Here is a 15,999-nt window from a genome sequence, read left to right on the forward strand (position 1 = left end):
ATAGGTCAACCAGACAGAAAATCACTAAAGAAATAATGGACTTGAAAGACACATTGGACCAGATGGATCTGACAGATATATTTAGAACTTTACATCCTGAGGCCAGGGAATTTACTTTCTTCTCAAGTGCGCTTGGCACATTCTCCAAGATAGATTACATACTGGGACATAACGCAGCCCTCAATAAATATAAAAGAATCGAGATCATACCATGCACACTTGTAAAGAGTCCATGGGGAAAAGAGATGACAGGAAACAATGTATCAATGACCTATGTGTTCAGGTACCTTCAAAATGAGAGGACCATGGGAACACATGTTAAGAAAATAAATGGAACATAGTGCCTACTGAAGTTGAGTGGAAAAAAATCTAAATAAATTTCATTAACCACAAATACTCACAACTGTCCTAATTTAGAAGCCAACATGATGATGAAAGAGACACGACAGAAACAAATTCTCCAGTGGAAGTAAACAAAGGACCAGAAAAATTAGTGGATTTTATCTTTAGTGTCAGAGGAAAAGATAAAAAATATGAGGTGTAAAAAACTGATAGTCACAGTTGATTGCAAGCACAGAAAGGACATTTAAATTACTCCCTGAACAAGTAAGTATAAGCTCAAGTCTGCTATTTCCAGCTATTTTTGCTGGGACAACTACACCAGAATGAGACAATTTTGCTATTATTCTTGTGACCGTATTGTATGGAACAGCCAGGGGACAAGAAATTTTTTTTGGGGGGGGGGCAATGAATTTTGTGGAAATATGATAAGGAAAGAGGACAAAAAAATTAGGACAAACTTTTCTCTTATTGTAAGGTTTGGAAGGTTTTGCTCAAAGTCATTTAATTACTTACCAGGTGGTATATGGTACTGAGGCTCCATGACTTAAAAATGTACATTTTATAATAAATTTAGAGACCTTTTTTGTGTGTGAAGCATTTGGCTTGTCTGCTGAATCTGAAAGTAAATTGAACTTACTCAGTTGTGAGTTGCTCTCGCAAGTCTATTTAGTTATACCTACTAGTTTTCCAAACTAATTCTCATGAATCATAAAAGCCAACTTTTATCATGCCTGATGATTTAACATGCTTTATGATTAATTTTTCTACTTAGGTGATTGCCTCATCTTTTGAGAAGAAACAATTTAGCATTAAGCGACAGTGCTTTTTCTCATGTGGCTCTTTTTAATATCTGTGCCTGGATGACTCTTGCACTTCTTATCATTTCCACTACGGTAGTCAAATATCTGCAGAAATCTGGATTCTTTTATGAATTTAACAGGGACAGAGTTTGGAAAATAAATCAGTTTGACAAATGCATCTTTATTGGATTTTATGACCATATCCATAACTCTTCCGGAGACACCCGGAGACACTCTTCAGGAGATAGGAGAAATAAGCAGAGCGTAAATATACCATTAAAATTCAAAATGCTGGATACAGAGTGAATATAAAACATCTAAAGGATTGTACAAATTGTGGAGAAGAGTTAATATAAATGAAAAAGATGAGGAAAGTCCTTGGAGTCAGTTAATAATAGTAAAACAATTCAGCAAGACGTTATACATGTTTAGGAGGAAATTATCTTTCAAGATGCCAAATTTAAATTAAATGAAACCAGCAAAAGCCCTCTTATGTCCTCATAATGATAGTCAAGGGCTGGCAGAAGCATGTGTAGTCAGCATGGCTGAGGGTCTAAGCCACCTCAAAAACAAATGAATAAACAATGAAGCTAAACATTGGGATTCTCTGCAGACACAGACAAGGTTGCAGAGTTAGGGAAAATGCCACACTTACCCGGATAATCAAAAATGGCAGTATTGTTTTCCAAGTGGAAAGAAAACCTGAGGTTTTGTCAAAGACTTATAATTGAAATAAAGGTAATTAAAAAAGAAAAGTCCTTTCATACTGATGAAATGAGTTGGGTGAATTTATAAGGACTCTAATGAAGGTTTCCATGTTAGCAGACTCCCCTTGCTTCCTGAAATTTCTCTTTGAACCACGTTTTGCATAACTGCTCTAGATTTTCTTATACTTGTACAAGATTGTGCTATCAACTTTGAGTATACTAAAACAGCATGAAGAATTTCTAACTAGAATTTTTAAAACTACTTGGCCTTACCGAATTTATTTTTCTCCTTGTAAAAGTTAATTCTGTACTGTTCGTATCTAATTATGTTTCCAGTTTTTTACCCTTTCTGGTGGACACAACAGACAAATATGAAGAGTTTAAATGCATATTTGTTATAAAATAAACTCACTGTTCTTTCTTTGCTTAAGTCACATTCAATCAGTAAATTATTCAACAATACTCTAAAAGCATAGTTGTCTTTCAATTAGAACAGCAATATTAATAACTTACAAATTAATTTCTTTGGAGTTTAAATTTTCTTTTGTGCCCACCTACCAACTGTCATGGAAAAATATATATAACATAGCAAGAGGGAAATCAGCCTGCATTTGCAGAACAATGAGTGTTGAATTGTGTGCTGGTAACTTACTTGTGGAAAAGAAAGAAATCTGTTGTATGTCTCCCGCATCTTTGAATGCTTTCACTCCATAAAAGCAAATGCACCCTCCAGAAGGAGGACTTCGATTCACAGCTGTCATCAAAGTCCAAACTCTAAGCAGTTTGTCCTTATGCTTTTTTGCTCCTAGCAACAGCTACTGCTTTCAATAGTCTCAGTACCACTGGATAACAGCACTATCAATCCGCCAACAGGGTTTTCTTTTATAACCAGAAGAAAAACAACCTCTTACATTGGAAGATTCTGCTTTTCAGTGAGCTCTGAAATCATCCTTGGTAGGACTGGCAGGGTTACTCTCATGGAACGCTTTGTAATCCCAAGCATATGTCACTTTAAATCATGCAAGATCTCCATAACACTAACTTCTCATGCATGTGGTTTTGCATGTTTTAATCTAACAGGAGACTTATTTTTCATGTTAACACACCTTTCTCTAATTGTAAATAAGCAATGTGCAGTGCACAAGTACCCCTGTTCTTCTGAACTCCTTCTAATATAATTTTATTCTACTTGCTAGGAAATTGATTCTTATTTGAAAAAATAATAACTCCTATCAAAAGCAGTAGGTAATCTTTTAGGCTTCATTCCTGAAGTTGCAGGATGAAGCCAGTTTACTGAGAGCTAATTTGTCAAAAATCAATTCACCCTATATGTACTAAATGCCCAATCTCTGGAACTTTCTGCTTGATATGTTCCCCCAAATAAAGGATCCTCCTTACTCAGCCCCAGCTCTCACCAAATTGGATGTGGGGGTATGGTAGAGAAATAACTGCAATAAACCTTAAAAAGCTCTTAGCAAAATAAAATGAGAGCCAGGTAAGTAAACGGTATAGAGAACTTTAAAAGTTTCAAATATCAAACGATATGAATTACTCTAAATTTTTTAACTGTTTAAAGAAACATGCAAATTTCTCTAACAAGTCATTCATAAATTATCCAATTGATAAACTTGATTTTGGTGAATTAAATTTAAGCAAATTGATTTATATTTGAAGTGTCAAGGTTTTGGACCAGGGGAAGTTAAGGATTTTGAAGTTATCACTATGTTATCAATGAAGTCACAGGAATATATCAAAAGTCAAAGTGAAGACAAGGTCATAGGGTTTGTTACCCAAATACATTTATACACTACTCCTGGTGTCAAAAGCAGAGCCTCTCACTTTACCCTGGGTGGAGAAGGGAAGAAGAAACAATGTGAAAATAGGGCACTTGCCTTTGTACCTTCGGTAACACATGCCCTTTTCCTTGCTGTAGGAAGACTGAGTTAGCTAGAATATTAATGTAATACCCACTGCCCACACAGCTGTCCTAGTGTATGAATCCCACAACTGACTCAGCTCTTGGGACAAGGCTCCTTCCAGTTCAAACAGACTCAGCTGGAAGCCCCTCCCTGGGAGGCAGAAACCCTCCCAGCTAACTGTACAACTTAGTTTTTTCATGTTCAGATTATCCAGTCATGTGGACTACACACCTTCTGCACCTACTGATCTTACTAACCCGAGGCCCTCTGTTGCCCTAAGCACACACCAGGGCTTCTCCACAGAGAATTCTTATGCTTTATTCATCCATTCATTTTTGGCACTTTGAAGGTTATTGTCCACATGTAGTTACTAAAAGAAGCAATTAACTTCCAAGACCAATCAAAAGGCCTACGGTGTAAAAGCCTGGTGCTAGAAGGGCTTAATTCGACTGGTTCCAGCATCTGGTTTGGGGAGGATGGACAAAATCCTCCTACTGCTAGGACAAATATATCTTTTTGGTATTCAGTCAATAGAATGAAGACATGATAATACTTCCTAGAGAGATAAAAGTCAGGGTATCTTTACCCCAACCAAAAACAAACGAACCCTATAATATCAGAATGTCATAATAATGGTATTAGCACATGTGAATTTTCATATAGAATTAGGCTAAAAAAACAGAAGCAATAAGTAATCCAAAAACAAACAAAAGATCTCTTTGGTTTGTATATGGCTTGCCATCTTTAGTAATTATTTTGGGTTGTATCTTCTGCTTTCTGACCCAAACCACACTTCCCTGTCCCCTACAGTTATTTCCTAAATGGCAGAATATTTAACAGGCAGAAATAGTATAGAAGCTTAATGAATATTAGGTAATATTCCTTATTACAGCCTTATGAGGCAAGTACTATAGTTTTACTTGTTGGTAGGGAAATAACAGAACAGGAAGGGTGGGTGACATGCCCTGGGTCACATGGCAATTAAGAGCCAAAGTCAATGCTGGAAACTAGGCATATGTGAATCCAAAGCCTGTGGTCTAAACTTTGTTTTTACCATCTCTGAGGGCTATAAATTTGAGATTTTTGCCATCTCCCAGAACACGAAAAGTAAATATATTTAAGATAAAATTTTTCAAGAGGCTTATTTTTTTGTCAGAGATATGCTTTCTATTTGCTTGTATTACAGTCATGCCCCTCCAGCTAATGCACAATGTCCCACCACAATAGTCTAATGTGAGCCTGCTGCCAGGAGACACATCCTATTCCTGAAATTGAATTGCATCTGAGCATCACATTTTCTTAAAGACACTATGTAATCACCCAATGCCAGTGGCTCTGATGGTTATGGGTTGTCTGTTCTGACACTAAGAAAATGTGCTTTATGGCAGAAGGGCACTAAAAGGGGCTTAACGTATTCAATGTGGGGCACTGGCCCAGAGAGGAAAAAGCACTATTTGACTTCCATCTACGTCCAGCAATCTCAAAGACAAAAGCATGTTAAAAAAAAAAACAAAACATTATTTTCTGATCACTTTCTGAGACACTCATAAAACAGGCTTCTACTTAGAGCTTTCTATTTCACCTCATTTAAGTGTTTCATAGCTTGGAGATGGTCACATTCTGCCCAATAAAACAATCTGAAAAGTGCAAGGTGAGTTAGGGAAGAAACATTAAGTTGTTATACAATTTCACACCTTGAGGTTTCTGTTCCCGATTATTTGTCAGTGAAGGTTTGGTACTTCTCTGGCCAATTCAAACAGAAAATGAACTTATATTGTGTCTTTTCTCTTAAAAACTATTCCTTAAATCGTATCAAAATACTGTGAAAACATACCTACTCTTACTCTATGTATGTTGGACCTGGGCTTCTCCTTAGGTCACAGGGTTGAATTCAAATACTGACTATACCTGATAAACTATACAAATGTTAACAGTAAAATGCCAGTATTTTCCACAACTACCAATCAATCATACATCAGCCAACAAATCTCCATCAAAATAGAAACAGTAACCTTGCAAAATCCCTAAGATAGCAGAGGGGGGACTAGGAAAAGTGCATGGGCATGCCAGCAGACAGGGACAGAATAGAAGTGCCAGAATAAGCATCAATCCAGGAGGAAGAAAAGGTAAGACACAAAATAAGAGATCAGGAAAAAGGAGAAATATTTAGATGAGGGAAATGAGTATATGAGTGGGTGAAGAGAAAATGGGTCTTTAAATGTTGGAGATATGATAAAACAAGCCCCTTATTCTGTAAACTCATATTCCCCATAGTCTCCCTCCTTTTGCCTAAAAACATGTTTTCCTCATCTTAAAAACTAGAACAAAATAAACCACTTCCCTCAGTTGTGAGATCTCTTCTAGATAAAGGCTCCTCGGTCCCTCCCAGGGACTTGTAAAACTTTAAAAAAAATACTTGTCTACATTCATATTTGCAATTCCTCCCCTCTGTTCCCCCCAAGCTGCTGTCTGCTTTCTGTCCATTTCACTCTACACGTCCTGCACTCACAGAGATGAGGGACATCTTCCCTACCTAATCCAGTTGGTCTTTCAGTTATTACCTTACTTCCTTTCTGCAGAATTTCACAGTGTTGGGTACTCACTCCTTTTTTTAAAATTTGCTCATTCTTTGACTTCCTCTTAAGCTCATTCTCTTCTGATTATCCGATGGCTCAGATTATTCTTACATATTTTCCTAGCCTCGCCTCTTAAATATTGTTTCTGGAAATTCCACCCTTGACCCTGTATTTTTTCTCATTAGCTTGGTGGGATCATTCCTTCTTTAACTATCATGATTATTTCTCGTGAATTTCAGTCAGTTACTTCAGCCCAAACTTCCAAGTTCCAGGTTAAACTGTGTACGTATCTACCTGAAAGTTTCTTAGGTATCATATATTTAACATACTCCAAGTTTATGTTAGCTATAATCTATGCACTAAATGACTTCTTATTTTGCATTCACTGTCTTATCACTTATATCTACTGAGCCATCTAAACAAGAGAAAAGGACTTACTCCTAGATCTCTCTCCCTTTCTCAACACAAGTCGAATAGTTCAGTATATCTATCACAAGTCACGTCTCCTCAGATTCGTGCAGCTCTACCACTGCCCCTTCCTACTGCTGCATTTAGTACCACATCCTGGCCTTCTGGTTTCTGTTGGCGAAGATCTGCCTCAAGAGTCACCAAATCTTCATCCTAAGCAGACCTTTAAATGGCTCCCTTTCCATAGAAAATTTGATGGAAATTCTTAACTGGGTAAGGAGGCTCTTCTCAACCCAGGTTTTGCCAGTCTTTTGGATCTAATTCCTTCTGCTCTCCTATAAACATACTAAACCCTGGCCACACACAACTATAAGAGGTTACTATGTGCCATTCCAAGTCTTCCTACTTATTATCTAATCTCAGAGTAACTCACTGAAGCAGGTGACACTGTCATCTTACCTTGCAGGTGAGAAAACAGGAGAGTTGGAGAACTTTAAACAAGTTTTTGACCCGAGACTATAATGCAAGCAGTTTAATTCCAGAGCCCACATTCCTTAAAACCAGGAGAAACACTACGAGAACCCAAACATCTCCAAAACTGATTTTATAAGACATACGTTTAACCATGTCACTTCCATGAGTCATTTTCAGAAGATGACTGTCTTGTAAATTTTAACACAAAGTTGACCAAATGCGTGTTTACTAACTGTTCATTCTCCAGTGACCTATTTAATAGGTAGGAAGACTAGATGTAAAATGGGGACCACAGGTCCATTCCACACACTATGTACACACACAGAATGTGCAGAACAGAGGGCCCACGACGACATTTGCCTGTGAACACCCTGGCGTGTCCTCCCTCTCCCTCCTCCGGGAACTGTGCACAAGCACAAACTGCACGAAGACCCGGGCGAGCCTTTGCATCTCCAGAGGACAACATTCACCTGAACTTTAACAATAGATATTTCGGCAATGCGTTAGTTTACCATCTCTGCTTTTCGCACACGGAAGGCACTGAGAATGTCTACAAAGACGGAATGCTTCCTCAAAAGTACCTAAAGTTGCTGAGGGTACAGAGTGGTGGGGACGAAACAGGACAAATGTCGTCGCAGTGTGAGGAGTACAGCCAAGAACACGTTCCTCCTCAGGGCCCTGTGCTCTGTCTCCTGGGACCCAGGACAGGACGCGGTCCTGTATCACCACCAGGGACGCTTCAGGAGGGAGGCCAGCAATTCTACACATGAAACTCCTCTCCAGATGACACTTTTCTACAAATCCTGGGAGCTGCTAACTCCTCAGCTATAGGTTAAAAGTGGCTTTTGCGCAGTATGTACACAGACCAGTAAATCTCGCTAAAAAGTGTTGGACGCGCATTGTGACCAAATGTGGTGTATTCTCCTTACCCTTTCTCTCTTCCAACAGCAAGGCCTGCAAGAGCTCAGCTTCGTCCTGGAGACGACCGGTCCTCCGCGGGGCTGGCTGTCCTCCACACGGACACTGCAGTTGTCCGGCCGTGTTCCGTCGTCATGGGGACAGGGACACAGAGGATGTCCAGACCATGTCCTTCTCATCGTGGGAACAGGGACGTGTCGTCCACATGGACACAGAGGTTGTCCGGGCCGTGTCCCGTCATCGTGAGGACGGGGATGTGTCGTCCACAGGGACACTGAGGAGGTCTGGCTGAGCGCTTTGTCCCGTCATCATGGAAACGGGGACGTGTTGTCCACACAGACACTGCCGTTGTTCAGGTTGTGTTCCGTCATCATGGGGGTAGGCGGCGTCCCGTCCACACTGACACAAGGGTCACCAGCCGTTTCCACACAGCCCAGGGCTGAGTTCTGACGCCCCGAGGCTTCTGAGGAGAACTGGTGGTCTCCAATCTTCTGGCGTCAGCACACGGTGGCCTGAGGGGAGCCCCAGCACAGCCGCCTGTGGGCTGGAGCGCCGCCTGCATGTCTGCAGGATGGCTAAGGCCTCTGCTGCTGGCAGGCGGCCGTGGTGATGGCTGGCGTCCTCTCACACTGAAGGAAGATCTTCAGGTGGAGAGCGCCAGGGCGAGGCAGAGAGCGTGAGGGGCGGGGCGGAGGGCCGGGGGCGGGGCGGAGCACCTCGGGGAGAGGCAGTATGGAGACCCGCAGGATTGAGGGTGCAGGGCTGGTGGAGACCGTGCTCTCTTCCTCCTGTCTGCCGCTGGGCCAGGCTGGGGCTCTCCTGGCACCTGCTGTTATTGCAGCAGGGTCGGCTGAGATGTGTCTGACAGTGCTGATGCAGTTCCTTAAGTACACCTGAGAACCTGGCAAAGGAGTTGGTTTTAAACTGCTCTACGTAGAAGAGGGAAGAGGGATTGGATGGACTCAATAAACCGATTCATCAATTTCACCTGAATTTAATTTCCTGTGCATCACCCAGGTGTGACCTGGAAAACTAGCGTAACCTTTTTGTTTTGAGTTTCTTACGTCAAGTGGTTATGGTAAAAAATGAGAAAATGTGTGTAAAAGTAAACAGCACATTGCTTGACACATAAAAAACACTGAAAAGTCATAATTATTATTCATTAATGTTTTAGAAATTAGGAGGGGTAGAGCAAAGAGGAAAAGAGGCAGGGTAGTATAGGAAGAATGTTGCTATTCTCATAATCAAATCCACTATAATTCAAGTTCCTTATTTGGGGATCCAAATACCCCAATTCTTCAACCCATGAGTGGAAAACACTTATGTAACATTGTGATGGTAACCTACTTACTTTTGAGTTCCAGCAACTACACATCTACATAAATATATAGTTTAAAACTTTCCACCTACAGAAAAGATAAAATTCACCAAGCCAAGAGAATTGTTTAAGACTCTGCAGTGCCCAATAACTGTTTCTGCATCCAAGGAATTAAACTCATTATGAAAGCCTTGATCCCCTTTAATACTATTAGAGAAGTTCAAATTTCTCTCCTGCCACAAGTTCTTCCCGCTGAGCAGCTGAAGCTGATTGAAGTCAATGGGAGTTGGGGATCAGTAAACAGATGGGAGCTTTTGCTCTCAGATCAAGTAACTTCTGTATTCTCTCCACATGAGCAGTTTTTTCTCTTCTTTCATTTTAAGACAGAGGCACTGTACACTGGCGAGGCATTTCTTTACACAACATCTGTGATGAATTTTTGGAAAACTCATTGGGATTTCAAACACACAGCCTGCATATTCAGCCATTAGGTCATCTGCCAAAAATAATAAGAGTTCCCTTTCCACAGAAAGAATGAACCAATGAATTTTCAGGTTTCTACCATTTACTTTACTGTGATGTAGCTGGTCTCTTTTTGCTACTCCATTTCTATTCTCAAGAAGTCTGCTTTTTAAAGTTTTTATCAAATAGTAAAAGACTCAAATAGAATACCACTGAAGAAAAAAAAGAGTACAGCATAATGGAACCATCACCAACTCCCGATGTGTAAATCCAGGCTTAGTCTTTTTCTTACCTCTTCATCATCTTTCAGGATACAGAGAAAGACATGTATACTCATACTTCCCAAGATTATGTCAAAGACAATAATCACTTGGATGATTTTCTCCTCATTTGAATGGAAGTTTCAGAAATGTTCTATATTGCTGCCAAACAATCATCATAACTGAGCAAAACTGAACTATTCAAAATAGCCAAAATATAAGATGTAATGGGTAAATTAAACTGAATTTTGATCCCTGTAGGCAAAGGGAATGCACTTATTACTTGTCTGGAAAGGGACAAAGGAGAAGAAAAAATCGGTAGGCACAAATATTTCAGGATATATTTCCAAAGCACAGGATTTTGCAAATGCTCAAATTGTGATACAAATATGAAATGCGCAGTTTATCTTTAATAATGATTGGTCTATTTTCTTTCCTTTTTTTAATCCTGAAGGAAGGAGAATTAAGATGCTTTTCATGAACAGAACCAGCTGTGGTTTGATCTATCATCCCATATATCCCAACAATGAGAAATACATCTTACTTGATTGATGAGAATAATATACTAGTCTCTTGAAGGAAACAAATGTCTACTGAAATTAGATAATGACCTATCCTACCATCATGCTGCAGAGAGTCCTGGGCAGGATGACCCTCTGAGAGGCTTGAGGATCTGAGAGTGGAGAGGACCTTACCCTGCTTTCCAAACCAGGTTCAAGAGCTGCACTGGGTGTCTTCATATGACATGCAATGAGATATGTGTATGCTGAGACTGGCCCAAGTGCATATACATGTTTCCATTTGTTTTCACGAGAGAGCAGCTTGCATTTTTTCATGCCTCCAAGAAAGCTGTAACTGTTAGCTGAGAAAGGGTGGAAGAGAGAGAGAGAAGATATCTGAAAGTATCTTGGACCATACATAACCAGAGGGACCATAGGGGGAGTGACCTAGACCATACAGGGTGAGGACCTGATCAGAGACTGTGTCCACATGGGCAGGTACCAGTACAGGAAGACACATAGGTCAGGTGACCCCATCTGACACCACCCAGCTAAATGAATGTGAAAGAAGGGACAATCACTAACTGGATTTAAATGTCACTAAACACAATCTAGTGCACTTGCACCAAAATCACATTGTCTGACACCAGGCAGAAGAGGCACTCTATAAAATTTGAGAGAAAAATACTTATTTTGCACAACTGGGTACATAATTTATAAAATTAAAACATTCTTGGACCAGAAGAAATCTTAAAAGTCTGCTCCAAACTTTTCATTTAGCCAATAAAGAAGCAAAAATTGGCGCACATGCAATGCTCAGTCGGTTAAACATCCAACTTTGGATTTCAGCTCAGGTCACGATCTCATTGTTTGTGCGTTCGGGCCCAGCATCAGGCTTGGGCCCGGCATCAGGCTTGGGCTGACAGCTCAGAACCTGGAGCCTGTTTCAGATTCTGTGTCTTCCTCTCTCTCTGCCCCTAGCCCCCTCTCAAAATAAGTAAGTAAATATTAAAAAACTAAGAAGCAAAAGTCTGGTGAAGTTAGGAGATTCGCACAAACTCCCCCCCCACCAGAGTTAGTGGCGAGGTCAGACCCAGAACTCAGTGTCCTCTTTCCCACTTCAGACTTCTTTCTTCTATATCAGGCTGCCTCACTGTCTCTCTAAAACCTGTATTTGTATTACTACAATACAATTCTCATTTCAAAATAGAGGCCACTTTATGTGAACTGTGAACATACTCGTGCAGCCTGGACAGGTAGGCAACATGGCATGCCAGCTTATTATTCTTGCTTTCAGTGAATGTTAAAAATACGCCATCTGGAAGTTAGAAACGATTTTCGCTTCTGGGCTTGCCAGAGGCAAGGAAAAGAACCCATTATTATTATCACAACTCAGAACAGGTGGTTAAAACCACTTTTGAATATTTTATTACCAACCTGTCTAATATTGGTAGAAAATCAATCTAGAGTAAATATGACTTTTAAGTTTATTTTGTCTGAAATGACAAATAGAATTTGCAAAACTGCAAATTTTAACTAGAAAGAAATCATAACAGATATTCTATTCCAGACACTTTTTAAATTTTTGAGTTTTTTAAATATAAATGCATTGATATATGCCATTTCAAAGCTTTATTATTAAACCGATTGCACCAGGCAAGAGTGAAAAAAAACTTTCTGTGTCCTTCTGATTATCTGTTACAATTACATTCCTTTTGTCACCAAAGCAGAAGTGCAAGCATGTGCAAAATCCTATAAATTTTGCTCATTTTTGTGTACTTTATGTCATGCTAATTTTGGTAAGTTTTCTGATCTCATAACCTTCATTTCCTAACACCAAATCTGACATTTTTCCTATTTTTAAGCTTCATATACTTCACATGTACTATTATAAGCCATTCTTTCCTAAAATTGATAAATGGATATTTTTCTTCTGTAGTCATTATCATTTGATTTAATTCTCTTTTGGGATATTTATAGATGTCACCTATTTTTCTAGCCACAGGAACCATAAATAACATTGAACAGAAATTAGTACTGCATATGCAAAATAATTTTTATATCCATCAGTACATTTGATATTCAAAGCAATCTAGTGAGGTAGAAATCATTAAAAAGTGAGGATAACAGCAGTAACAATGGAGTGATATTGATAGGCAAGTTTATTTATAATTCTCAATTTAAGATGATTTTTTTTAAAAAGCTCAAGGAGTTTAAATTACCAAGGTCAATAGCTGGTGTTCCATATATATTTCCATATAGATTTCAACTCAAATGTGTACAGAGATATTATTTTAGAATGAAATCATCTTCAGAATAAACTTAAGAAAAATACTTAACAAATGTAAAATGATTAAAAAAATATTCAAGGTGACATTATTCTATCATGGAGAGAAAAAAAGCCAGCCTTAACCATATTTCCTAGAATATCTGCCACAACTTCTCTGACTCCTGCTGAGAGGCTAAGAGAAATAATACCACAGGCATCAGAGAGAAATTTTGCACAGCCTGCCATCCCTGTCTTTTCTCATGAGAGTGACATGGTGATGCCAGATGTTCTAATGAAAGAGATGAAGTCAATAGTCCCAGGAGCTAAAACTCTCCTGAGTGTAGGTTCTAATACAGACAGATCTCTGCATGTAGAGACAGTTGCCAGAGCCCAGTGGTTAGATTTGAGGATATTTAACTTTTCTGCATCTGTAGTTCAAAAGAAGCGTGTATCAGGATCCTTCTCTGGGGTAAGATGCACAGGTACATCAGGGCCAAAGCTTCCCTGCAGAACACAAGCACACAACAAAAATAAATCTTATTTAAAGACATCGGAGAACTGTAAATGCAACAATGATCCAATGGACCGAAATTCAAGAAAGGAAAGACCTTCCTGTCACTTTCCCTCCTTTATTTTATTCATGATTTATCACCACCTACATTATATAGGGCAGTCACTTAGCAGAAACCCACAGCTAAATACTTCAGAAAAAATTCAGATGTTTTCTACATTTAGAAAAGCAATACAGTGTATATACACTCTACTTCCATTCTGCTCCCCACAGGACCTGGGACGGTGACCCCAGATCGAGCCTATTGATATTTCTGTAAATAAAGATATGAATATTCATTCTAATTTTGATGAACAAAGATCATACACAGTTTTTGTTAATTCAGGTCAGGAGACTCCAGGGGAGTTATGACAAAACTTCAGATTTTCAGGAATTTTTTAATTTCAGAATTGTGCCATAGTAAGTGCAGGGATTTATTATATTTTTATTGTTGTTATTAATTGTCTGTCCCCTTAAAATGAAGGTCCTGGGGGTCAGGGACCCTTTGAATATGAATCGCTGCAGCCCAGATCCTATGACAGTACAGGACACATCAGAGGCTCTCAGGACGTGAATGAATGGTTTTCCAAAAGGATGTCCAGGATACAAAAATGGAGCTGCTCTGTCAATCACAAAACAAATCTGAATGCTACTTATTTCTTCATCTGTATTGAGTCATGAGTAAGAAGACGTTTCAGCTGAGCAGATCCGAGTGTCTTGAAAAGTCACAGTCCTCTATACTTTGAGAGAAGAAAACTGCAAATGTTTAATGTGGATGGAATATGAAGAATCATGATAAAATAACACTTCTTACATTTTCTACTTGAAAAAGAGGAAATAATTTTCCTCAAGAAGATGATCTCTAAGAGCTCTTCACTTAAAATGCACCACTTCTTCCTGGGGAATGGCAATTTATAAACAAAATACCATGAAATGTTTGTGTACTAAAAATGCGAGGAACAGGGTCATCCCAATACACAAGTATATACTAACGACACATTTAGCAAGAGAAAATAGGAAAGAATATAAGATTCACATTGTATCCATTTAAAAGACATTTCTTAATACAAAATATCTCAGCTTCTCATGCTACTGCAATCTTTGAGTTAAATTGGATCTTGAGAGGTCACAGAGGAGTTATCTATGTCACATGGGGGTGGAAGAGGAGAGGCTGTATTGGAGTCAACTTTGAAAATAAACATATGAATGAGCACAATTTGTAAAAAGGTACCAGTTAACAAGTCTTCATTTTACCTTACAGTATGACTGGGTATAAAGTCTGTTGCCAAGATACACAATGAAGACAATGCCCTTGACACTGTCCCTGAACTTGCAGGATGTTTTTTTCTCTTTTTAAGAAGTAAAAGCAATACAAGAACGTCAATTACAGGCATGAGGGCAAATTCTTCCAGTAAAAAGAACTGAGACAGAAAAAACACTAGTCTGAGCGGATAAGGAAGTGTGAGGCATGGACAGAACCTTCAGTGGTGTTCAGGGTAAGGATGAGTGGCAGCCACAGGGAATGAATTTTCCTAATGAAGGAAAAGCATGTGCAAATCTAACAGGAGAACCATGTGGGAGAGAGTGCAATGGCCTAAGCCCAAAGCATTGTTCCACTTTGGTTTCAGACTCGGCCACCATGGGAAGGAAATTACCAGGGATTAAGTTTTGACATCTCCCAGATCCTTCCCAGGGACTGTCAAGATGCTTTGCACATGCTTAACATCCATGCTGGATAAGCAGCTTCTAACTGAAAACTACATTGTATATTCTATTTGCGAACTTAGCCTTCTTCTGACCACACTGGTTTGGGGGAAATCAATGAAGAAAAAAATAAAGGATAGTTTTGAAACATTATTTACATAGCATCTTTCCTACATAAAATGCATCTGATTCTGTTCACATTTACAAATACTACTCAGCGTTTGTGAGTATATCCTCACAAACTTTATATTCCTCTACACATCATGTTGCTTATGAAACCCAAACAGAAAGCAAGCATTGGGAAGGCGGAAATGCACTGTAATCATCAAGAATGTGGCTTTGGGAATTTGACCAGTAGAAGTCCCAGAACAACACTTACTGATTTAATAATCATAAGCAAATGACCTAGTTTCTCAAAGCCTTAACATATCTTTATTTTAAAGTTTATGTACTTGTTTTGAGAGAGGGAGGGAGGAAGGGAAAGAGAGAGAGAGAGAGAGAGAGAGAGAATCCAAAGCAGTCTCCAGGCTCTGAGCTATAAGCACAGAACCCAATGTAGGGTTTGAACTCATGAACTGTGCAATCATGACCTGAGCCAAAATGGAGAGTCAGACACCTACCTGTCTGAGCCAACCACACACCACAAAGCCTTAACATATCTTATATGACAATTATAGATCAAGCCAATAAAGTTTGAGGTCAACATGTGTCAGCTGTTGGTATTAACTACTAATTGGCTCTACTGCTGAGTATTGTTCAAGAAATACCTCATAACAATTTATACTTTAAATT

General features: G+C 39.2%; 1 protein-coding gene and 1 long non-coding RNA gene across 2 annotated transcripts in view; both read right to left on the reverse strand.

Moving 5' to 3' along the window:
• Nucleotides 1–8,373, reverse strand: part of LOC144225826 (uncharacterized) — a 15,176-nt gene extending 6,803 nt beyond the window's left edge. The window contains exon 1 of the mRNA XM_077757093.1: nucleotides 8,156–8,373. Coding sequence (XP_077613219.1) covers nucleotides 8,156–8,323 — 168 coding nt within the window. The 5' untranslated portion in view covers nucleotides 8,324–8,373. The remainder of the gene's footprint in view (nucleotides 1–8,155) is intronic.
• A 4,692-nt stretch (nucleotides 8,374–13,065) lies between these two features.
• LOC144225829 (uncharacterized) overlaps nucleotides 13,066–15,999 on the reverse strand; it is an 81,732-nt gene continuing 78,798 nt past the window's right edge. The window contains exon 3 of the long non-coding RNA XR_013333409.1: nucleotides 13,066–13,457. This is a non-coding gene — a long non-coding RNA (uncharacterized LOC144225829). The remainder of the gene's footprint in view (nucleotides 13,458–15,999) is intronic.

The sequence above is a fragment of the Crocuta crocuta genome, unplaced genomic scaffold (assembly GCF_008692635.1).
Source record: "Crocuta crocuta isolate KB4526 unplaced genomic scaffold, BGI_CrCroc_1.0 scaffold1044, whole genome shotgun sequence".
Classification (NCBI taxonomy): Eukaryota; Metazoa; Chordata; class Mammalia; order Carnivora; family Hyaenidae; genus Crocuta; species Crocuta crocuta.